The following is a 24,654-nucleotide window of genomic DNA, read 5'->3' as shown; positions in this document are numbered from 1 at the left end:
ATTATTAGAAAGTAATTATATATTCTCTAATAAGCTACAAAGAGATATAAATTACATTTAAAAGTAAATATTGCTCTAATTATGCATCAGATTGGTTTTCCTTTACTTTATAAAGCAAACAAGGTAAATAAAATAGCTCTACACAAAGATCTGGCAGAAAACAGACCTGCGATTGATCCTGAAAAGACATTTTCCAAATCATTTTGCCTCCACACACACTGTCACAACAGGGTTAAAAAGCAATAGAAAGGCAGTACGAAACATTCATGTTTTAAGCTGTTGTCTCTAAAAGTAGTTAAAAATCAGCAAATAATTGCTTATATTTTTGCTACTTTGGAGAGGAGCAGGAAACTCGGTGTCTTCAGCATAGCGCAGTGGTTGTGCTGGGAGCGCACAGCGGAGATCAGCTCTTGGCAGACATGGGAAGGAAGAGGATAGCTTTCTGTCCAGGGCCTGTTTTGGGGCCAGGTTTGTACTGCCCAGTTCTTTTCAGTGCCACGTACCAGTCAGAGTATTTCCGCGATCGGTAAGTGTTATAGTTATTAGACTCCAAACGCTCGAAAAAGAAACATTCTTCTGTTGCACATTTCTAAAAGGGAAAAAGAAAAGCATCTGTTGAGACTGCACCAAAAATTAGTTCTTCATTCATGGGACTAACATGCCAAGAACATGAGTTAGCAGTAGGTTTGGTTTTCAGAAATCCACATTAAAAGTTCTGCATCTGAAGACAAATACAAACACCTACAAGAAGAACAGGTTTCCACTAGAGTTCATTTATTGCCTTTAACACAAGCCAAGGAGATTCCAGGTTGTTCTCGCTATGTAGAAGTCTCTGTTCTAATGTGAAATTCCCACACCACTAGTGCTTACAAGTAACATGAAACTAGTCTGCTTCTGGAAGCAAGTTTTCAGCTACAAGGAATTAATGTGCCTTCACACCTGCAGATTACAAGGAGGTTCACACAACAAGGGGTTTGTACTACACAGGTAAAAACATTCTTGGCTGAGAAGGCCCCAAAGCTGAAATTGGCTGGAGGTGAGAGACCAAGGCAAGGAATTACTCTCACGTCTTTTTTGATGCACTGTTTGATCACCATCAGACAGAACCACGTGGTTCCTCAGTAAGAGGATGTACCAACAGCTTCAGCGAGCTCTCATTCTGCAGGAGGAAGTTCACTATCTCTGAACACACAGGTAACAGCCTTCATCCTATGGCCCGTTCCCAGCAGCCAAACTGCCAATGGATGGCTCTGCTCTCTCAGCAGACAATGGGGCAAACCTGCCTGCAGGAGCTGTGCTGTAAGCAAGAGAAATTCTTTTCTCAAATACCAAGATGGCAGAAGTTCAACACTGCAGGAGTGGAGGGAGGGGACACCACCTTTTCATATACTCCATCTGTCAGGTCATCAGCTCCTTTAGTCAGAGAAGTTTGGGGAATGCCAGAGGAGAAAAGCTACTCATTAACAGAAAGCATGTAAAATCTTGGAGAGGAGACAGGGAGTGTGAGGCAATTCCCTAAGCAAGCAGGCTACTCGTCATTACAATCTTCTGTTAATATTAATGAATATATAAAGTATCCAACTAGAACTGAAAAATGAGCTTGGAACAGCTTGACTTCATACAGTACGCACGGAAACATAGAAGAGTAACTCCTCTCATATGCCAAGTTTCTGTAGCTAGAAGCAATTAAGTAATTCCAATGCAGTCTGGAATAAAGGGATCTGCCTCCAAACATATGTCTTTGAAAACAAGGGGTTTTCCTCCAACCATTTTCAGATACAATCTTTGTTTCTCAGGAAAAGAAAGAAGAAAAGCCAAATGCAGCTCCTCCTTTCTGTAACTCACTAATATTTGCACATCTCAAATGGCAGCCACCACATCAATCATTTTCACATGATTTGTATTTTAGATCATCTTTCCCAAGGTCAGTTGTATTTTAATGTCTTTCATTCCAGCCATGTGAAAGGATGCATTAATCATCCCAAGCCACAGAGCCAAGCCTGAAATGAATTGAGGAAGCCTTAAGAGGGCACAGAAACCATGTAAAGGAGAGAAGCATTTCAGAACAAACCCAGTTTCTGCAGAGTTTGGGCAAGCTCAGTACAATTGCCCACACTGGAAATTCTGTCAAAGAGCCCACTGCAGCAGGCTCACACCTCACCTTCACCTCCTGCCCAAAGCAGTGCCAAGGCATCAGGTGTGGGGTGGGCTCTGGGGACATACTAGGTTCAGCACAGCCGCTGATGCTACAGCACCTGGCTCTCTACATGCCTCCTAAGCAGCTCATACCCCCTTCAGGGATGGCTAGAGAAGTAGATCAGATGCCTAACACTGGTGGGAACAGAGTCTTAAGAACCTCCACAAGGAAGGAAATGTCTTCCAGGATGCCCATATTGATTTTAAGCAGCCTTACAAGACCACACAGAGAAAAGGCAAATCCATGTGAACACAATCACAGCTCAAAAAAACACATAGGGTATGTTCAGCCTTCCCTCATGTTTCTCAGGTTTAAAATGTAACAGTTTAGGGGACAAATGGTAGTTCAGGCTTCATGAACTCTGTATTCCTCAACATCTGCCAAGGGTGACATTTCAGAAGCTGGACTGCTGTTCAGCAGGACTGGGATGTCAGCCACTACACTGAGCCTCAGTCCATGGAAAACCCCTGGACACCAAGGGGCTTTTTCATATGCTCATGTCTAGGGGCTTTATTCAGAGCAGTGGTCTGGCAGCCAGAGCTCTCACAGCACATCATGAAGTACCTGAACCCCCCAGCCCTTCATGAAAAGTTAACAGGAAGGACAATACCTAGGGCAGTGGCAGGGAACAAAGTGCCACTCAGTGTATTGTCTGCTGCCAAGCAAGACCCCATCCAGAAACAGTCTGAGCTGCTAAATAAAACAGTGAGTGCAAGAATTTTTAACATCAGCACTGTTAGTCTAGCCACATTTGTACAAGGGTCTGCCATGTGCCACTGCTTAAGTAGCCAAACCATAACGACCACCGAAAACCTCACAGTGATTCAGCCAGGGCAGATTAACTGACCCCCAGCAGCACCAACTTCCTGCAGTCAAGCTCTTCCTCCCTTATCTGCACGGCCAAATGCCTCCCACTGATTTTTCATCGCAAACCACATCTGCCTGCATATCAGATTAGGACAACTAACTGCTTCTGACATTTTCAATTAGGATTAGGAATTCAAATTCCTGCAGTTTGCCTATTCTCAAAACCAAACTCAGAGCATTAACCTGTACCTACCACAGCAGATGGAGACTGACGTGAGAAAACAATCAACTAGAGAAGGGCCAGGAAATGAAGGTTAGTCACACAAATATTGCTGTACCAGAATTTTAATCCATAACATCAGGAGAGAATTCCAAGCTAAGTCCTTCAGTGGGGCAAAACCAGCCTGGCCATAGTGAAAGCACAGAAGAAACAAAACAGGTTGCATCCTTAAATGACAAATGTCTTGAGAAATACAAAGTTTAGCCAAAAGTGCAATCCTTCCTTTTATGGGAAATGTTAATAAATTTCTTCATGAAATGAAATAACCAAACACATTTCATTCCATCATTTGAAAGTATTTCATAATTATTTGAAACTGGAAAGTCACGATGAGCCTTATCAGAAGTGAAGTGTTTCAACTTTTCCATTAGCAATCTGACATAACAGATACATTCCTGCACAAATATCTGGAAATAAAATAGCGTTTTCCAAAGGGAGGTTTTGACTATCTGTGTTAACAACCATCTCCTCCAGTGACTGAACTGGTGAAGATGACCTCTTCCCTTCCTGAGTCTGTTAGCAAACATCATGGTGCTGCTGAATCAAAACCCAGATGTCACCCAGCTATCAAGGCAAGAAGGTGATCCCTGCACCACCAGGCAAAGCACCAATGTAAGCAGTGATAAGCTGGCTATGCAGTAAGTCCTTTTGCAAAGGCCAACTCAGACCAAACCATGAAGATGTCTCAACAAAGTAATTACAAGAACATCCAACTAGATGAAAAACAGGACTGAGTAAGACTTTGCAAAAGAAGATTTTTGATATATTTATAAAACAAGGACAGTACACAAATTGATCCTTGATACTGAAAAGTAAGAAAAAGAGAAACAAAACATGTTAAAAAGGACAGAATAGGACTTGAGGGACTAGTGGATTAGAGAACTAAATAAGTGTTTAGAAATTAAAATCCATAAGGTTTTAAGAGGAATAACCCCAAGGTTTCAGCAGATTGTAACTCGTGCACCACTGAGATCACTTCACTGCAAAGATTTCCAGCACATGCTCTTTCAAAGTTCCCACTGAAACACAACGCTGCTCACACTGAAAAAGAAATGCTGGCAATTAAATACAGTTTCATGGACGTGTTTATAGGCAGAGAACAGGAGAGACACAACTGGCCACAAACTCCTGGAATTCATCATGCAAAAATCCTCACCAAAAGAACGCTGCCTGCGCTGCAGAAAATGATAGTGGAATTGCAGACGTATTCGTAAGGCTGGGTGAAGAACAAAATCTTAACAGAGAGCTTTCACCTATGAGCAGCAAAATTGAGCTGCAGGGAGTCATGTTTACAGTAAATATGATTCGAGAAATTCCCATTTCCAGAAACAAAGCAAAACAAAACCTATGTTTTATAAGCTGAAGTGAGAGGCACAAAGTGACCCAACTTCATGAGTAATTCCAAGCGGACTGCAGATACTCTCCAAGTGCATTGCCTTACAGAGCTGGAAGGGAATCATGTTCTGCAACCGAAAGCCATCCTGCAACAGCAGGGTGGAAATCCCAAATATAAAAACACCTGGGTGCATACACACACAATGCTACACACTCATTTTTGACCACTCTCTGCTGCTCAGGGGAAGGAGGGCAATTTGAACACGAAGCCAAATGCCACCACATTAGCACCACAGGAAATTCCCAATTATCCTTCATTCAAGAATAGCACAGTGGACTGCTCCTCACATTTTCTTGAGCTGAGCTGTCACACAACATCCGAGTAAATAACACCATAACTTGAAACAGGTTCTCTAGCTGTAGTCACAGGCAGCGACAAAATGTGCTTCCTGGAGCCAGAAGCATGCAGTGCTAAGCAGCACACCAGGGATCCCCGCTCCTGTAGAAGTGCTGCAGTGTTTTGTTTGCCTTCAGACTAACTTCATTTCAGCAGAGGAACAACTGAGGGGAACCAGAAGGAATTCCTGCAGCTCTTGGCATGGGTCTTTCATTAGCTACCATTCAGGATTAGGAATGCACTTTATTAACATTCATTACCGGGGAGGACTTGCAGAGAAGCTGAGCAGGGCTGTGTCCAAGATACCAAAGCATCAGGGATTATTTGAAACTGAAATTCTAGCAGGATGCCCCACAGTGGTACTTCACAAGTGCTGGAAGCTTGCTCATAAGCAAAATTAATGTAACTGCAGCTCTTAAAGCAAAACTGGGTAAGACCTAGGAGCTCTTGCTGTCACTCTGCTAAACATACTGGCTTTAAAACACAGCAAAAATTAAGCTGCTATCAATACCATTAATGGAATTTAAAAGTAGCCTCATTAGAGACTAGTTTAATTGACTGACATTTCATAACCTTCTATAATTACTTTAGCAGATTTTCAGAAACGTGTTTGAGAGTTTTCTAGGTTGGAAGGCCACATGAGCAAAAAACTCTAATTCTTTACAAAGCAGAAATCGAGAAAACAATATATACTGATTACTAAGAAAACTAACAATAAAGTGTAATTAAAAAAGGGTTTACTTCCTACTAAAAAATGGGTCTTCACAATCACTTTATGTGGACATAACAGAGGGAAAACGTTTGTGGGTATGAAAAAAGGGAGAGACTTCATTCTCCATGTGCTCCTGTAATTCCCTTCTACACACAATCTCTAGGATTCTTCTTGCTCGGACCATTCCAGTTAAGTTTTTCAGCTCCTGGGCAGACCCATCCCTTCACAGTTCATTGTTCAGTTAAGTGACAGAAGCTGTGCAGAGCTGATGTCTCCCTGATAAATCCCACTCAGGGAAGAGGTTCAGGTCCTGCTTGAGGAGATGTGACTCAGTACAGAGTGAGGAGACACAGACACAGAGAAAAGGATTGAAACCTGCTGCTTACCAAAGCCAGCAATCTGCCATCCTCCTTCATGGCCAAAAAGCGGTTTGCACTCACACCTTTTATTGACACCACTCCTCTTTCTTCTGCTTGAAGCTGCAGCTTGACTGTGAACAAAAGAAAAGACAGAAGTCAATTTTCACAGCACATTGGTATTTCAGCACTTGATAGTGACACTGACTGCTTCAAACCTAACCCCTGATCTTCCCTCAGATACAGACACCAGTGAGAGTTGCTTATCAATGCACTGATTTGTATACACAGCTGAAGCCACGTTAATACAAATCTGCACTCTAAAGAACATAAAAATGGTTTCTTATGAACTGTGGATCTGTTGCCATTTCCCACAAAGGAAAAAACCCAAACCTCCCATAATTCACTAGCAACTCCAGACTTCCAAGGAATACAGAAACTGCGGCAGTGGTTGAACGTTAGGCAAAATGTTTCATTGCATCCCACAGTCAAGTGTCCAGTTTCAGCCCTCCAAGTTATGAGGCCAAAATCAGACTTCCAAACAGCTTCCAAAATCTTCAGTGCAACTCCATGACGTCTGGAGAAGCAAGAACTTAGATTCATAGAATGGTTTAGGTTGGAAGGGACCTTAAAAGATCATCTAGCTCCAACCACCCTGCCATGGGCAGGGGATGCCTTTCACTAGATAGAACATGGAGAAGTGCTCTGGGAAGGGGCTGGGGGAAACAGACTTTTGAGATTTACTCAAGCATACTGCTCTCACCACACATTAAACCAGAAACAGCTGTGGAAAATATCTGAAAACTAATCCTAATTAATTACCACAGTATGGCTTTGTTATGTTTTGTGAATTACTCTAGAGAAGAAAAAAAAGAAAAGCACAGCAACTCCTACAGCATCATACCAGGCCAGAAGTTCAGATTCTGTAAAAATAAACTTCTAGTGAAGGTTTTAAGGCCTGTAAAAATATTTGTATAGTTTGAAAAAGCCTGTGAAAACTGTTACTCTGGAAAAAGGGAAAGACAGAAGAAGAAGAAGAAAACAAAAAAAACAAAGGAAAGCCCCCAAAGCAAAATGGGCTTCACCAGATTTTCCTCTCCACCTTGAAAAACACATGAATAGATACAGCCAGAGCCTCTAAATTCTTCGGGCTTCAGGGTTATTTTATGGCTTTATTAATGCAAGGTAAATATTTGCCACAGGGTTATGTTGATCTTGACATGCCACGATATAAAACAGCCTTACTCAAAACACATTTTGGGCATGCATTCATGACCAGTAGCAGTAACTTTAGGCTCAGCTCAATGTAACTTTGTGCTACTGGCTGTAAGAGAAATCTAACACTTGACAGCGATGATCTGTATCTTTTATAGCCTTTGGGTGATCCAGAGCAATGGGTCAGAACATCATTTCAGATCTACTCACAGTATTTGCTGTCAGTGTACCTGAACCACAAAAAGTACACCCATTAAGAAGTTGTAATGCAAAAACGTAGCACAGACTGTTGTGAAACAGCTAACCCACAGAGGGCTAAAAAGGCAGATTCTCCCAGTTTTCTGGCAGTTCTCATGGAAGAGCCCTTCCAGCATGGCAGTAAGTCATTTCACTGCTCACACTCAGAGCATGCCCCAGTGTGTGGGGATCACCAAGTGCATGGTCAGCGTCTGCTGGTTTAGTGACAAGAGAAACCTCAGCACAGTGAGGAAACATCTTGGGGACTGAAGCAAAGCCATCACAAAGCCATGAAATAAAAAAAGTCCCAATTATAACTTATGCAACCTTTAAGCACTTAAAAGGACTCAGTAAATTTCCTAGCACAACTTCCTTCTGTATCTCTTCATCGTAAGCCAAAGCATGATCATCTTCTCTTTTTCTGCCCAGTAAGAAATGAAGTGTAAGACATACCAATTCACTTCCATGCCAGGGTAGAAACTCTGAGGAAGGAGGATAAAACTGTATCTTTGCAAAGATCTAAAAAGGCTTAGAAAACATGAATGGAATAAAGTGAAGGCACCAAACTATAATGCAGGAGATGGATTTAAACCTTCCCCTAACACAAACTTCTAATATTACAAGATCAAAATTATAAAAGTATCCTAATTAAAACTCTCCTCTGAGTCATTTCCTTCTTCCTGTGTTCAGCACAATCACACACCTGTTACCTGAGCAAATGAATCACTCAGCAAAATGCAAGTGGGTCCTTAAAGCTGCAGCAAAGAATTTCCCAGAAGCCCTTCACAGCCTCTGACAAGCTGTACAGTTAGAAGCACAAAACCAGATGTGGCACTGTAAGCTGGAAAGAGAACAAGCCACATAAAGACAAAATTCTCAAGCCAAAAGCAAATTAATCAGCAGGAATTCACAGCCTGCAGGACAGAAGGCATTAGATTTCTAATCAGAAGGTGAGCATTTAAAAGCTGCCTGGCTCACAGGAAATGCCTAGGGAAAGCTATACAATATCTGACCATGCACAACGAGCAAGTCTCTCCCAGCTCATCCTGTCCATGACATCACACTCTTCTTGGAACCAAGTCTTCCAGTTTCTCTGTGCCATAATAAACACGGAAGCAAAGTACTGCTGGCTGTGCCATTGCCTTTCCTCAGGTAACTCAAACACACACAGCAGCACCACCACCATCCCTTGGGTAAGATAATAAAACCCCAGTGTTCAGCACAGGAAAAGCATGAAATGTACAAATCAGAAATTTGTAATTACAGGTCCAGAGATTTACTTTGTTTTCGTAGTCCTTGTGTTACAATGAGTTCTTCCTCAAGTCCTCCCTCCTTTCACAGGGTATATGGTCCAGACACATCCACAAGTTGGAGGTTTAACTAGCCAGCACATTTGAGAGAGTTACAAATGGGCTTATTCCACAATTTGGAGAGCTTTTTCTAAGAATATGGAAGCTGAGATGTGGTGTTTAGTAGTGTTGTGCTTGGCAAGGGTTTGGATTTCTGCTATGAACTGGATCTTCCTCATCTTTTCTTAAAGAGCTCGAAAGAGTGCAGTTGGGCTCATTCCAGTGGAGAGCAGACTTTTATGGACAAGTAGCACAAGATGTACAGAAAACACACTGGCAAATGCAGAGTACAGAAAACGTGTGCATTTTCCACGAGTGCTTTTATTTCCCTGAGCACTGGAACTGAAAATTACGTGTACAATGAAAGCTGAAGGCCTCACAGAGTTCTCCCAACCCAGCAAAGGTTTTTCATGATCCACACCAAGTCATACTGCACTAACTTAAGTGGTCCCAAATGGCTTCATTGCTCTGCATCATGAAGGGTTTGGCCAAAAATCTCCCTCAAAACTGGTTTATTTAGAAGACCTTGGCAAAATCTAGCAGCTTAATACTAGAAAAAGAGAGCTGCACATTTTGGAAGCTCCTTGCTGCTGAGCTTGTATTACCTTTGTCACACACTCCCAGCAGGACAGCTGCTGGCATCCTGCATGCTGAGCCCCCTGCCTGGGGCAGGCAGCACAGAAGTCCAGGCACTCATAGCAGCTGCTTTAGCTAAGATGTTCTGAGGCAGGAGCATACCACAGGGTCACTAAGAGGGGAAGCAAAGGTCATAGTGGGGAAAGGAAGAGACAGATAGCCATTAGAAAAAAAAGATGAAACACCAGCATCATTACATCACCCATCATCTGCACATGCAGCTCTTCGGTGCTCTGCTTCTCACTTAGCCTTAAGGCAGCAGGGAAGAGAAGCCCTCTGCATGAGTGTTCATCACTATTAACACCCTGGAAGAACATGATGGGAAATAAAATGTTCTACCAAAAGCACTGATCAGCCAATGCTACAAGAGAGCTTTTGGGCTTTGTGACCCTCTCAACAGCAAACATGTACTTTATCCAGACACTACAACTAACAGAGCAGCCTATGGACCCTGGATAGAGAGGAGGAATCAAATACTATTTCAGGCCCTGTTTTCTCTGGCATACAGCTGCTTTATTCGATCTACAAAGTTCATTAGCAGCACACCTCTCACTCAGTTTACAAGGAAGAGTTTATGTAGACCCTGAAAAACCCCAGGCTGCACGTCTCTGGATCAATGACTAGTGTTACTACAGGCTCTGCTGTGGAAAAGCTAAAGCCCAGCCAAAGGCTCAGGGCCCAACTCCAACATACTTGCAGGGGCCCTGTAAGGAAACTCCTTCCATGAGGCCCCTGAATGACACTGTGCTGAAGCTACTATGCCAGCTCCCCATCAGCTCCATGCCCACAGCAAAGAACAAAGCAGCAACTACTTTGTAAACTCATTGCTACTGACGTGGATCACTTCTGGAGGGATTATGTCCCAAAAATGCAAGGGAGTTCATAAGAGAAGGGAAAGCGGAACAAGGCTTTGCTAGATGCAACACCCTACGGCCTGATTCCCACTCCCGCCTAGTCTAGGGCTGAAGTTGGCTGATTCCTTCATGCTTGGGGGCAATGTCTATTCCCAGCCAGGTGTCCAAACAAGACAGTGTTGGGCGTGCCTGCTCCACACCTAACATCACAAACCCTCCCAAACCCAAGGGCTGGCCCATCAAAGATGCATGTGTGCACACACACATATTAATACCCCCATTTTAGCCTCCTAGCGTTTCCAGAGCCAAAGCTGCCTGCTGGGTCAGTTCCAAACCCCAGCCCATGAGCTGGTGATGCCCACTGGAACTTACCTCTAGGAATTAGAAATATCTTCATCTCACTCTCTCCCACATCTAGTCTCTGATGCTTTTAGATATGTCTTTCTCAAAGCCATATTAAGCACATTACCATCTTCCACTAACTGATAAGCTTTGTGTCGATGTACAGAGCGTCCCTAGTCTTACGACTGGTCTTTGCTCACTTTCGTATACTCATCAGGAAACAACTGTGCTGCTTCAGAGCTGCTGAAGCACACACTGCCTGAAACCTGCATCACATGGCGGGGAAAAAGGAGAAAGACTTGAGAAGCAGCAAGCGAACCCTAGCAGAAGAGGTGGTCTTTTAATAAACAAAACCCACAGAACTGCAACAAAAACAATCAAGCAAATGAAGTGTCACACCGAGAAACAGTGAGTCACGCTCCCATACAAAGGCTTATTTCTTTGCTCTTGCATGACAACATTCTAAGTGTATCTTTTTCCTTTTTGCCAGCCAGAGGCATAAAACCACTCACAGACAGACTTAAGGTCTTTAAAATGTAAACATCTACAACAAAAATACACACTTCTGAAACATGAACACTTGCAAAAGTTCCGGTTACACTTAGGAATAAATCCAAGGCTCTACGCAGAACCGTAACTTGTGTAACTGTTTAAGTATCAACCTGCTAACTAAGTCTACCAGGCTCATGTGGACAGTCACTGGCTTGAAGAGTTTTCATCTTTTTAAGTAGTACAAATACTTAACAAAAGTAAAATTATTTCCCTGTTCTCCACCTATTCTCATTTGTATCTTGACCTCAATTCCTACAAATACCTAGCTCCACCAAACATACACCTAGCACACTGGGAAATACCGCTTGGGAAATACCAGCTACCAAATACACAGTGTCTCAAATGCTCCCTGCAGATTTCACATGAAGCACAGGAAACTAAACCTGCAGAAGAAAAATACACATATAGCTAGGTTTTTCCCTTCCACACAGCTTGCAAAAACTGGTTGATTGAACCCCAAGAAGTCCTTTACAGTTAGGGCTGCAAATATTTCTGTATCCTGCTTACAAAGCACAGCTTTGCTGTGTAAAAGTGAGCAGCAGTTGCTTGGCATTATGTAAGGATTTGAAACACCAGCATCATCTAAACCTCCTGGATCTGTCACTGCAGGCAAGCTCAATGCATCGTTTGAAGTCAAGAGGGCAAAACCAGGCAGAAAAAATGACCAACTTTACCAGAGGAGAACTTCATTCATTATTGGGTACAGGTAGTGCAGCCTAGTCTTCAAGTTATCCATACTTTTACCCCAAATTCTTGATTTACAAAGGTGTCTGAGGGTTTCCTCAGCAAAACAATGAACACGTGATCTCACGTGGCTTTTAGGCCTTTTCCCAAAGGGCTTTTCTTAACAAGGTTAAGGTAATCCATCACCTTTCTTTCAACTGCTTTCACTCCATTTAGCATTTGATGAAGTAAACCACAGAATAACCACTTTCAGCTGTTCATCTTTACAAAGAAGTCGGTGCAGTTGTTTAGCCAACATCAGGATGTCACTGATTAATACCTGCAGATGCAGAACTTGCAGAGTTTCAGCTCTTCATCTTTTCTGTGTATTCACTAATCTCTCTGTAACTATGACCTGGTTCTCACTTGCAGCAGAACAAACACACACAGAAAAAGGTGCAACCTGAGACAAACCCAAGACTATCAATTCAGAAGACAGAGATCGTGAAATGTATCATTTTTAAAAGGTATTTTTAGTGCTCCTTCTTCCTATACAACTCACACAGCTGTTCAGTATTTTAGGGCTGTAACTGATGTCAGAGCAGTAACACACTCGATGAGATCAAAAGGCTGCCAGAGCAGGGGTGAGAAAGTGCCAGCCCATAGGCTTTAATAAGCCTTGGTGTCACAGTTGGAAAGGAAAAGCTGGATTTTAGAAATACCAAGAAGAATCAGCAAATAGGATTAAGAGAGGCTGAAGCACAGTGGTGAAGGAGGAACTGTGCCAAGCACTCAGTGCCAGGGAGATGGCATAGCAGACAGGAGTCAGAAGAAATAACGAGCTGACAAGGAGCAGTACTTATGAATAAAGCTGCCCTGTAAAGGTGATTGTTCTTCACCTGGCCAAAAGGTTAAGAGACAGCCAGTCTGATGGTTTTGCACTTCCCCCACCTCAAATACTAGTGAAGTCTTTAATAAATACTTTTGCAGAAGTCAACACAAAAGCCAATTAGGATCCATACACATGCACACAGTATTCCACTGCTGCCTGTCCACCTCAGTTACTGCAAGGACAATGCAAAGACAACATTAAGTGTGGATACTTACTTCATCCTCCATCTATTCTATTCCCTTCCACTAAGCTGTGTAACCACCCTGTGCTGACATTTAAATAATGCATCCACAGGGAACAGCACAAGCTGCAGTGAAGAACAACAGCTATCAATCACCACTGACCCTGAAGAGCAGTGAACCACAGTCTTCACAGGAAGGTTCTCATTCACTTTTGAATGCAGCTTCCTGTGAGTTTAAGGGGTGGTTCTTTGTACAAAACCAAACGCCCTAACACCCAAAAATAAAATGCACAGTTCATTTCTAGACTTCCCTTGAAGTATCTGGGTAACACCCTTCCCTTTTAGAACCCCTGCCATAGCTCTGAGGCAGAGCACAGAACACATTGTGGCACCCAGCCTGTACTGGGGAGCCAGTGACTTGGGTGTCTTGAAAGGATCCACTCTCTCCTGCAGAGAGAGGGATCAGGTTGTTGTCACTTCCCCAGCTTCCAGGCCTGCAAATAAAAATGCACTGCATACTCTGAATACCTTCAAACTATACTAAGAAGGGACATGAACGCTTTCTTGACAACAAAAGAGAGACTTCAGAATCTGTGGCTTGGAAGAACAAGACTATTACTAGTACTTACTGTGCTGGTTTAAATCTCCAGACTGCTCCAGGCTTCACTGCAAAAACATGCTCCCAAAGCATGCCATGGCTACAAGCACCAGCAATTACACTGTCTTGGCTTGTACCACATCAAATCAGCAGGCAGGCCAGACATCTCTCACTCCTAACAGCATTTTCTCCAAGGATAACATCTCAAAGACAAACCTCATCCATCCTGCAAGAGTTTGATCACTGAAATTCAGCCTTATTTTGAGACACTTTGCTTTGCTCCTCAGTATCATATAGTATCAGCTCACAGATACTGGTACTAGTTTACACACCTTGCTTCTTGAAGTAGCAGATGAAGCAGAAGTTTGGGACTGAAGTAAATTGAAAGTTTATTCCTCAGAGCTCTCTATCTCTGAGGAATTCCTGCATTTCTAAGGACATTGTAGGTCTTTTTCTTCAGTTCTCCTGAATGAACTACGTTACTGTCGGTAAAACACACACAGTGACTCTAAACACCCTCAAAACCACAAAACAAATCCTTCATATTTACACATTCCAAGGCAGGCCAGATGCACATTTAACTGTTCATCCCAGTTGCTCCAGTGCAGCTGGAGAAAGGCAATGAACTGAATCCATACACTGAATCCCAGGAACTGCTCTGCCTTATGAGTCTGTGTAACAGGATGCCCTAGATGACATCTCAACACAGGTGACAGCATCTCCACACGCACCCTTTTTACAGCCCTCACTGGCTGCTTCTCCATGCTAAATAATGCTCTCATTATTGCACCCACCTCTGATGCTGCAGGCATCAACAGCACCTAGTGGAGTATTACACAAAAAAGCTCTACAGAAGTCTCAGTCTGGTCTGGTCCTCTCAGAGCTGCGGGACTGCATGAACCCTCATTGTAAGAAGGTCCTAGAATTACTATTCCAACCTCTACATGTATCTTGGCCTGCATTTTAGCAGAGGAGATGGCTCAGGACATGCCACCACATGACAGGCAGTGACAATGGCAAGCTGCTGCTGGAGAAGGGCAATTCCTGTCCCTCCATCCTTTTCAGCAGCAGAAACCTGTTAGATCTGCTGAAGTGTCTGACCAAAGGATTCCTGAGTCAGTCACAACTGAGAACATAACAGATGATGGTGAAACACAGCATAAGGGTGTTGGAAGGGAAGGCAAAGTGGAGATATGTAGATAGAAACACTTGAGATTTGTTCCCAGAAGCAAGAAACACCAAGAAAAGACACAGACTGTCAAAAAAAACCCAGTACCAGCCCCAAGAGGTGATACAGACACTCCCCCAAAAACATGTACCAAGCACAGCTCAAGATGATGTGATGCCCATGCACGAGTATGTTAAAGTACAAAGCTTTATCAGCAAAAACAACCCCAGAGCTGCACCACCACAGAATGGCAGCAGAATGTCTAACAGAACACATCAGCCCAGTAACGGTTTGCAGACAGACACCAGGCATCATGGGTCAGCCTGAGAATAGAAAGAGCCAAGAAACAGGTTGCAAATCTTTTCCAGCTGTATCACTGATACTATCTATTCTTGCTTTTACAAAACACAGCACCATGCAGCATTTCATAGTTGGAAGCATCAGGATTTGGAGCAGTACATTCCAGCTGGAATTCTAATGATTGCTCATTGATGAGATCTGCTCCAGACGTGTCACAAGCAAAGGGGCAAGCTGACAAGCTCCACAAAACAAGAATACAATTTCACCACAGTGCCACTAAATACTGCTATGGAGTCTAGCTCCTACTTTATCCTCTTCCAGTACTCTTAATATCTTTCTCCTTTGAATCACTGGAGCAATGTGGTTTTCAAGCTCTAAAAGTCAAATATGAGTGGTAGGTTCATACAGAATCATGCAACCAGAAGTGCACCACAACAGCTTGGGCAAGACGACCTCCACCCAACTTTGCAGACATCATCTCATTTATGCTCTCGGACGATCATATCAGGCTCCACTCAAAATCTGTCCCTACCCTGAACAAACAAAAAACAACACAAGATAATAATCCTGAAATGCCACTAGACTCCAGTCACCCTTTTAAGTATTTTCATTGAGCAGTTAGGAGTCAACAGAGGGGCAGAGGGGAACTCAAGTTTACCCTAATGCTCTCACAAACCACACTATTGGAAATGACAAATGAGGGGAGAGCTGCTTTGTTTTGAAATGCACACTCTTAAAACAGCTACTAAGAAAAGGAATGGTGAGGCAGGCTCCATCAGAACTGAAAGACAATTTCTTCACTGACCTTCAGTCTTCAAAAGCCACACCATAAACATTTCAAATACTTGCTATAGGTACCCAGATGTAATGCAAGTGTGTACTTCTGCCAGTAATGCAAGCATTCTCAGGATGCTCTCTGTTTCAAAACTGGACTGCATTAAGGTTGTATCATAGAATGGTTTGGGGTAGAAAGGACCTCCAAAGGTCATCCAGTCCAATCCCTCCTGAAGTGAGTGGGGACATCCTCCACTTGATCAGAGCCCTGTCAAGCCTGACCTTGAATATCTCCATGGATGGTGCTTCAACTACCTCCCTGGGCAACCTGTTCCACTGTTCCAATACCCTCATGGAAAAAAACTTATTCCTAACTTCCAATCTAAATCTCCTCCTCTCTAATTTCAAACCATTGCCCCTCATCCTCTCACTGCAGGCCTTTGTAAGCAGTCCCTCTGTAGCCTTTTTGTAGGCTCCCTTCAGGTACTGGAAGGCTGCTATTAGGTCTCCCTGGAGGCTTCTCTTCTCCAGGCTGAAAACTCCCATATCATATCACCTCTTGTTTTCACCAGATTACTGCACTAATCATGCTGCCACCAAGAGTCAAGAAGGTCTGTTGCTCCTAGGGTTATGAACCAGTTCCATACAATACTTTCCAACAGCAGATGGCCAGTGATCCCAGGACAATGCTCCCAAGAGTGGTAAAACCCAAAATAATAAAAATACACATTTTGGTCTTCTCTTGTTCACACCACAAGTTACAGATGGATTCAAGGACTTAGTTCAAACTGCTTGAACAAATGAGAAAGTATTAGAAAAATAATTTTCTGGGGAATAAAAAGGAAGAAAAATATTTTTAAAATATTGAGCTTGGAGAAAAGCTTTCAAAGAAACTCTTGTTACAACTCTATCACTCCGGTGTGTTAATGAGTTTTAGTATAAAGAATAGTTACTCACTGGTTTCTGTAAAACTGCTTCCCATCTATGTAATCCAGGGGAGCTGGGAAACGCTTACACAAACAAGGCATCACCAAAAAGATTAGGGCAATTAAAACAGAATTCTGCCCAAAACAACTGCAGTGGAGCTGGTCCCCTTCCTTTTAGAAAATACAATAGCTGTGGAAAACACAATTCTGTGGAAACTGAGCACAAGAAGTGGGTGGTTTCCCAGGAATTAACTTCAAGCATCTTTTGATGTGACTGTCAATTCTACTGCCAAAACAAGGACTACACCTCTCCTTGCCCACCCCTCTGCCTGTGCACTTGGCATGTCTCTTGCTTTATAACAGAATGCAGAACCTGAACCCGGCTCTTATTACAGAAGATGGATCTGAACAACTTTTAGAACTCTTTAGTAATTTATGAACTTCAAATATATATATATTAATATTATATATAACTTTGAAAAGAACAAAAAAGAAAAAAGCCCAAAGCCAGAGGTTTTTAACTAAGCACAATTTAGTCTGGCCATCTAGCACATCACATGAAATTCTATTTTTAAAAGCATTACTACCAGTTCACCTTCTGTGAAATGCTTTAAGATGTACTTCTACCACAGCATAAACTTGTCCTTAGAACCATCAGCACAACTTTACCAGCCAAGTAAGTATCGCTAGCAGCCCCGATCTCTCTTTCTCAAGGAGCGATTCAGGACTAGGCAGCTCCACTTTATCAAGATGTCAAATGCACCTGAGTTTTCATTCTGACTTCACTAAATGTCATACATGTGTTGCTGCAGTTTTCACCCCAAGCTTCAATCTACCCACTTAAGAGAGGTCATCAAGGCAACTTTTACAAGAATCTGCATTTATGTAACTATCTTCACAATTTCGCTGCATATTGTCAAACTATGATACGTTATCTGAGTTTGTCTTCTTCGTTCAGCCATGGCTGTGCAGCAGCCAAGCAAGAGTTGGACTATTTGTTCTGTGAACAAGAATATGTAAATACCCACAAGGGCTCCTCATTTCTAAAGCCGGGTTTAAGGGCTAAATCCTGCCCTCTAGTGTGCCTGTGGATGGTGGTGCCCTGGGAACCTTCCACACTTCTAATAACCCTTTCCAAACAGCTGGGAGAGACAGCACAGTTCATTGCTTGTATTTGCCTTATTCCATCTTCAGAGTGCACCTGCCACTCAATCACACACCTTTGGGGTAGGTGAGACTCACTAAATTCTGTGTAAGAGGACACAACATCAGGGGAAAGAGCACCCTCCCTTTGAACAGCACCTACTCAACACAGGCAATTTACTTATTCATTTAATTAACGTACCCTGGAGGACCACACTGAAAGCAGTATGATGGTATTCCTGTGACACAGCAAGAGGAAGACACAAAGGAAGCATATTCTCAACCTCTTTCCGTGGGGGCTGTCTGTTACTTCATTCCATAAACCCAACTACATCCGAGAGCCGGGAGGAATTTCTGCAACGACTGTGTGACAAAGCATCGGTATTTGGCACACCAGTTAAGGTCTGTGCAATAGATTAGAAGTAATGCAAAAAGAGTCTTGTTTGCAGAAGCCCTTGGGCAGAAGCAAGATACTCAGACTGGGAGAAAAAAGAAAAAACAAAACCCACACCTCAGTCTCATCTGGTGCTAAGAGTTTTAACAGGACACCCCGTCAGCGGCTCTGGCCACATCTGTGGGACACCAAAATGTGAGAAGAGTTTTGCGAGTCTCTGATAACTTACATACCTACAAACAGCTAAGCACCAGGCACTGAACCTCCACACTGAAACACTGGGTGACACGCGCTCAATTTTTTCTTTCTGAGGATGGCAGTCTTCTTCCATTCACAGAGTGATCAAATTTCTATCCTCTTGACTAAGCTGGCACCACTCTAGGAGTCCACACGTACTGCTACACAGTCTTTTCAAAACATGTACACTGTAGCCATTTAAACGTTGTCTATGACACAAGTGAAAACCAGAACATTTAACAGCTACCTATGAAAGGAACTTTATTAAGAAGGAATTTTCCTGGCCAAGTATTAGCCGATTTTACATTTCCTTGAGGTATTTGTGGAAGGCTAACTAGCTACTGAGCAAGGACCGATTCAGACAGCTGCAGGGTTGATAAAAGCTCAGGCAGCTGAATCCTTGCTGAGTGGTAGGCTGGAGCCTTGTCACTTCATTGACAAGTGGAGAAGAACAGCTCTGGCTTCCTTGGTTTATGTTCACCATGAAATAAAGCTGCTTGAGGAATTATGGAAATCTATAAATGACAACCATTCCTCAGTGAGGGAAACTGCAAAGAGAACCAGCTGTGCTATTAGGCATTTTCTAGAATGCAGGGAGAAGCGTTTCCTTTCATTGCCCTTGCTTCTCCCCTTCCCCAGCACCGTGGCCTCTTCGAGGAAAACACCTCCAACGAGTTTCTAAAAGCCTCTCCAAAAGGACTGCGTTCTAAGTATGTTTTCCAGGGCATAAATCAAAAGCTGTTCAACAACAAGATACAGCTTTAAACAACAAAACTCTGAGTGCCTTCTGTTTCTTGTTTGCCTGAAATGTACCTCTGCAAGGGGAGAAACACCCACAGAAGTCCCCAGGGTGTGTCCAGAGGGGCACTTCACTGAAGTCACTGCACAACACACATCAGATGTGGCAGTATCAGCCATGTAAGACATATTGTCTCGTTTTTAGTTGTCTGAATCATATGATTCCAATCCCCCAACGCACAGTACGTCACCTTCCATTCCCAATTTCACTAATGACACAATTATGAATAAAGCAAGGTGAATGGGCTGACTGTAAAACAGTCAAAACTCAGTGCCATGACCTAAAACAGGCCAGATACTTCAAACAAGGCACCCCTCAGTACTAGAGGCAGAAGGGGAGGCGGGGGGGTGCAAAAAAAGGCTATGGATCATGGAAATTTGTCTGCAGTATTAGACCGTGGTCTGGAACATAACGGGATGGTCATTTGCCTTCTAAAATAAGAACTTCCTTTAAAAGTAACAATGAGAATGTGCTAATCAAATGCTATTTCATATGATTAATTCATAAGAATAGCAGCCACCACAAGAATCTTTCCTAACTGCCCTTTAATTAGTTTCCTAAACCAAATTCTCTGCTGCCATTATACTTTACTCAAAACCACCTTTACAAAACCTTCTCCTTAACTAAGAAAAACACAATGAGTAATTGGAGGTACGTATTTCCCTCACTAATTTCTTTTTTAACAGTCTTCTCACGTTGACCGAGATTTATTGCCATCTGCCATGCCAACGTGACCTGCCAGGCATAGCACAAGATCTCACAGGGACTTCCAGAGAGCAGCATTCACCAGGTCAGAGTTCAGCATGGTGCAGATTCGTATCCAATGACGTACTTACAACAAAGATGCTAACTAAGGCTGTGAACCGTGTAACACCGCAGCAATGTGCCTCACTGACACTTCAAGCACTGATTTCCCTACTTCTCAGAATAAAAGTCCTTCTAAGGGTAAAATAAACAAAAATAAAAATTAAAAAGGGATGTGGGGAGGAACACAAATACAAAACAAAACCAACAAAAAGCTGTCTGACAGAGGAAAAAAAGCAGAGTGTGACAGGAGGGGACAAGGGAGCAGCTCAAGGCACAGGGGCACTCCTGTGCCTCAGCGCACTTGTTGGAAGTCAATCCCACAGCCTTCCTACAAACAAATTGCTTTTCTAAAGAGGTTTTCTGCAGATGGCCAGAGAGTCACAAGCTGATGGGTACCTGTGAGCTCCTCAGTGGCTGAATTTCTGTAGCACAGGGCAGAGGCCATGTCAGTCATTCTTAATTCAGGTTTTTCCTTTACCTGTTGCCACCATTCACTCAAGAGGAAAAAAAAGGTAGAAAAGAAAGAGGCTTCAGAGAGACAAATGCTAAAGGAAAGGGGAAAGCACACTGGTGATCACTTCAGGGAAAGAAATGTACAGGGACAAAACGGGGAGCCAGAAAGAAACAATAGCAAAAGTATAACTATATAGAGGAAAAAACACAAACTTGAAAGGAAAAGACTAAGGCAGCACCACCAGCCCCAGGTAGGATTTTCAAACATAATTCACTACTCATAAAGCAGCATGAAAAATCAGTTAATAAATTCCTAGTGTTGATAAGGCTTAATAGGAAGAGAAACCATACATTGGGCAGACTCAAGAACATCAAACTAGCACTACTTTTCCTGGCAGAATAATGGAAAAAGGCAGGAGAGGGAAGAGATGATTATGTGGGAGCTCTATGATGAAAAAGAGAAGGATGAATGCCACCACCATGCAGGACAGCTCGGCCCAGCCAGGCTAGCACAGCACACACTGCAGGCATTTTCCCACAACAGCTGAGCGCTGAGCGAGGCAGGAACCGGCCAGCCATGGCCATGTCTGGAAAGCCAGCTTCAGCCTTCCACGTCCTCGACTCAGCTTCACCTCCCTTCACAACAGCTATCCAGCATATTTTCATAGCCACTTCTAGAGGTGAAATGACGTATTTGAGGCTTATTTCCTGCAATAATTCCCAAATTTCCCAAATATAAAAGGCTAAAGCAAGCTCAACATAGTACCGCACGTTTTCCAGCACAGACTTGACCCTGCACAACCGTTATGTGTAAAAACCAAACCACTTGTCCGTACAGTAAATTAATGCTTTGCTTTAGGCATCAACATTTGTAAAGTCCAGATACAATAATTTACTGCTCTGCATTTGGCAATATATATATTGTGTTCCTACTTGCACAATATCAACTGCACTTCCCTTTGAACCAGTATCTGGGAAAGAAAGAAACGCAAACACGTAGGATCAATCCTGAAAGATTCCTACCGCTTTTCCTGGGAATACAAGTTGGCCTCATGAGGAATGCTAACTTCCCCCATACATACTGTTCCACATGTGTCTTCAGTTGATCCTATCTACAGTATTTCTACCAAAGAATCACAAAACAGAACAGCCTCAAACTGAAGCTGAACATGGTAATACTGTTACTCAGGAACACCCTGCTTCAGTACCTCTTTGAAAGTACCAGAAGAGCAAAAAGCTTTAGTGACTGGTGAACATCTAAACTGGAATGCAGTATTAAGAACTTTTGGTCTGTCTCCTCACTTCCCTCTGCCTCCTCTTCATCCTCCGAGTTTAGATACATCTGTGAATCACCCTGAGCACAGGTGCAAAGCACATCAAGAATCACAGTAAGACATTTCACCTGCTCTTTATGTCAAGCACCTGCAGGCAGGCCACTGTCTGGACCAGGTACACACATTATACAATAGCAGATCTCCTCAAACCAAGAATTGCATGGAGACCATCTACCTGTCAGACAGCTCAGCAACATTTTAGACTGTCTTTGAAGGCAATGCCTCACAGGCATTAAAAAAACTTGCTGCTAACCCCACAGAAACTCCTTACTGAATACCTTCAAAATATACTGAGGTCTGCAAAAAGCCATTTTGTTCTTGGGACACAGAACAGCCTGTGCTTCTAACAGCAACCTGCTCCTGGAGAGCCTGCCTGTCACTGAGCAGGCACCAGGCATCACCACAGACCCTCAGACCACACCAACCACTCAACCCACAGGCTGTGTGCCTAGCTTGGGAGCCTCTTCCTCTCTCCAAAGATGAGGTATCAGGGAGCAAACTACTCCCATGTGATTCTGCTGGAATCCATAGCTTTTATCTGTATGCTATTCATCCTTAATTAAGTGTAAAAAAACCCAAACAACAAAACAGAATATGCAACATTTCAAACCCAAACGGTGTTTTGGGTTGCTTCCTTGAACCAAACAAGAACTGTGTTCCTTGGAGCACTTGCATACTAAGAGTACTCATTCATGAGTACTTACCCACCCTGGGAAATAGAAAAAAACTTCTTGCTACCTCTATACACCTCGAGTATTTACCACAGCCATGTGAAGCAGTCGGTGCTACTACAGCCACTTAAGAGCTAAGCAAATGAACTCGAACACCTTCAAGGACATAGACAAATCCTGGTGCGTGATTGACTGTGGCCTACAGCAGGTTGAATAAGACGCCCACAGGAGTTTGCACCGGAACAGTCACCGGTGCCGACGCGGTACCCAGCAGCGTGTGCACATGCATAAACCACACATCTGCATACACACATGTTGAATTACACACGAACATATGCACATTTACGCCGCTTTCTGAGGGAAGTTCTGAGCTGCAGCTGAGCGAGAGAACAGCCGAGGCGCCCGCCCCTCTCGGCAGCCCCGCTGCCCCGGGCGGAGAGGCTGCCCGGCGCGGCCCGGCGGGACACTCACTGTGGGGATCGCTCTTCTCCCGGACGCCATCCACCCTGCCGTCGGGGTTGATGCGCAGGAAGAAGCCGCCGTTCTTGCAGTAGAGCCGCTTGGGGTCCTTGAAGTGCCCCGGGGGGAAAGCTCCGCTGCCCCCGTCGTCGGGCAGCGTTGTGATGCTCCCCGCCGCCGTCGCCATGCGCCGGGCCCCGGCGGCGCCCCGCCGGCCCGGGACCCCGCCACCGCCTCTCGCCGCCAGCCCCGGGCGGCCCCGTCCCCTGCCGCGGCCGTCCAGCCTCGCCTCGCCGCCGCCCGCCCGCTCCAGTCCTTTGCCCTGCCGGCTCCGCTACCCGGCGCTGCCTAGAGTCCGGTCCCGTCCCGTCAGCGGGAGCTGCGCAACGACGCTGCCGGCCGGCGGGAGGAGGGCGGACAGCACAACCGAGCACGCCGGGGACGGGCTCCCCAGCAGCACCGGGCTGCCCCTGCCGCCCCGCCCCCGACCGCCCCCGCTTCGATCCGGGGGCCGCTCCCGGCAGCGGGCGGGGGAGCCGGTGGTGGAGCGGTTCGAGGGGCAACAGGTCCCGGTCCCAGTGCCCGGCCGGACGAAGCCCAGGCTGAATGGCGAGGCGAGGCTCCGTGGGAGCGCGGCAGTGTTGCGCATCGGCTCTCGCCGCCGGACACTCCGGCAAGCGCTGGAAGCGGGACGCAGAAAGCGCGCCCGACTCAAGGTCGGACATCTCTAACTTCGTGAGTAAAATAACTGGGGCATTATTTTAAACCAGAAGAAGTTACAAGGCATCTCCATTCCTCAGTCCTGTCACTATCAAACTGTTTAAATCACAATACAATTAAACCTGCTGACCTGTTGAATCCAGGTGGTAACTACTGCATTTACCAGAGAGAAACTAGTTCTGTTCCCATTTGACAGTAGCAAACACATGAACTGGTATTTACAAAGAGCAACATGTGGAGACTCTGGCACCAGCCTTCCAACAGCAGTACCAGTGTTTCTCAAATACACAGTTTATAAAGCATATCAGCCCATCAAACACGTTTTGTGCTCAAAGCTGACAACAAAATGGGATGTAAAGGCTGTTTCCAAATCCATGATTTGTGCCCCAAATCTCTCTAGCAGCAGGCTGCTCGTGCTTGTACCTTGGGAAGCTCTCCAACCCAAAGGCAGCCCAAGCAACCCAGGACAATCCCAACTGGAACAGCCAACACATCTTGTCATGCCACAGAGCCAATAAATGGCAACCCCCATGAAGAAAAAAGCACAGGGCAAGACAGGCTGTCCAGTGCACGTCGTTTGTAATGCTCCTTTTGCTAGTGCCTGTGTAAAGGATTTTTGTTGCTGGTCAACTTCCCTTCCCAGCTCTGCCCCCTTACAAGCAATAAACTGTAATTCTTTACCAGAATCGGTGACAGTTACGCTGCTTCCCACACCCTCACTCCAGAGGTTTAATGATGATGAACGGAGAAGGCAAGATCATGGCCCGGCAGGGCCTGGCCCAGGGCAGGCGCAGGTTCACCCCCGTGTCAGCCAGCCACCCCCACACAGTGCTGTGGGCATGGCCAAGGGTCAAGGGCCTGATGTT

General features: G+C 44.3%; 1 protein-coding gene across 1 annotated transcript; it reads right to left on the bottom strand.

Moving 5' to 3' along the window:
* Nucleotides 1–386: 386 nt before the first annotated feature.
* FGF2 (fibroblast growth factor 2) lies at nt 387–23,609 on the bottom strand. Its single transcript, XM_054172565.1, has 3 exons — nt 23,081–23,609; nt 6,115–6,218; nt 387–589 (listed from the first exon to the last, which is right to left on the bottom strand). The coding sequence occupies exons 1-3, from the start codon at nt 23,253–23,255 to the stop codon at nt 404–406; spliced, it is 465 nt and encodes a 154-aa protein (XP_054028540.1). The 5' UTR covers nt 23,256–23,609; the 3' UTR covers nt 387–403.
* Nucleotides 23,610–24,654: the final 1,045 nt, after the last annotated feature.

Source organism: Dryobates pubescens, chromosome 24, assembly GCF_014839835.1.
Source record: "Dryobates pubescens isolate bDryPub1 chromosome 24, bDryPub1.pri, whole genome shotgun sequence".
Classification (NCBI taxonomy): Eukaryota; Metazoa; Chordata; class Aves; order Piciformes; family Picidae; genus Dryobates; species Dryobates pubescens.
Note: the sequence above shows the minus strand (reverse complement) of the source record. Positions and strands in the feature narration are given on the sequence as shown.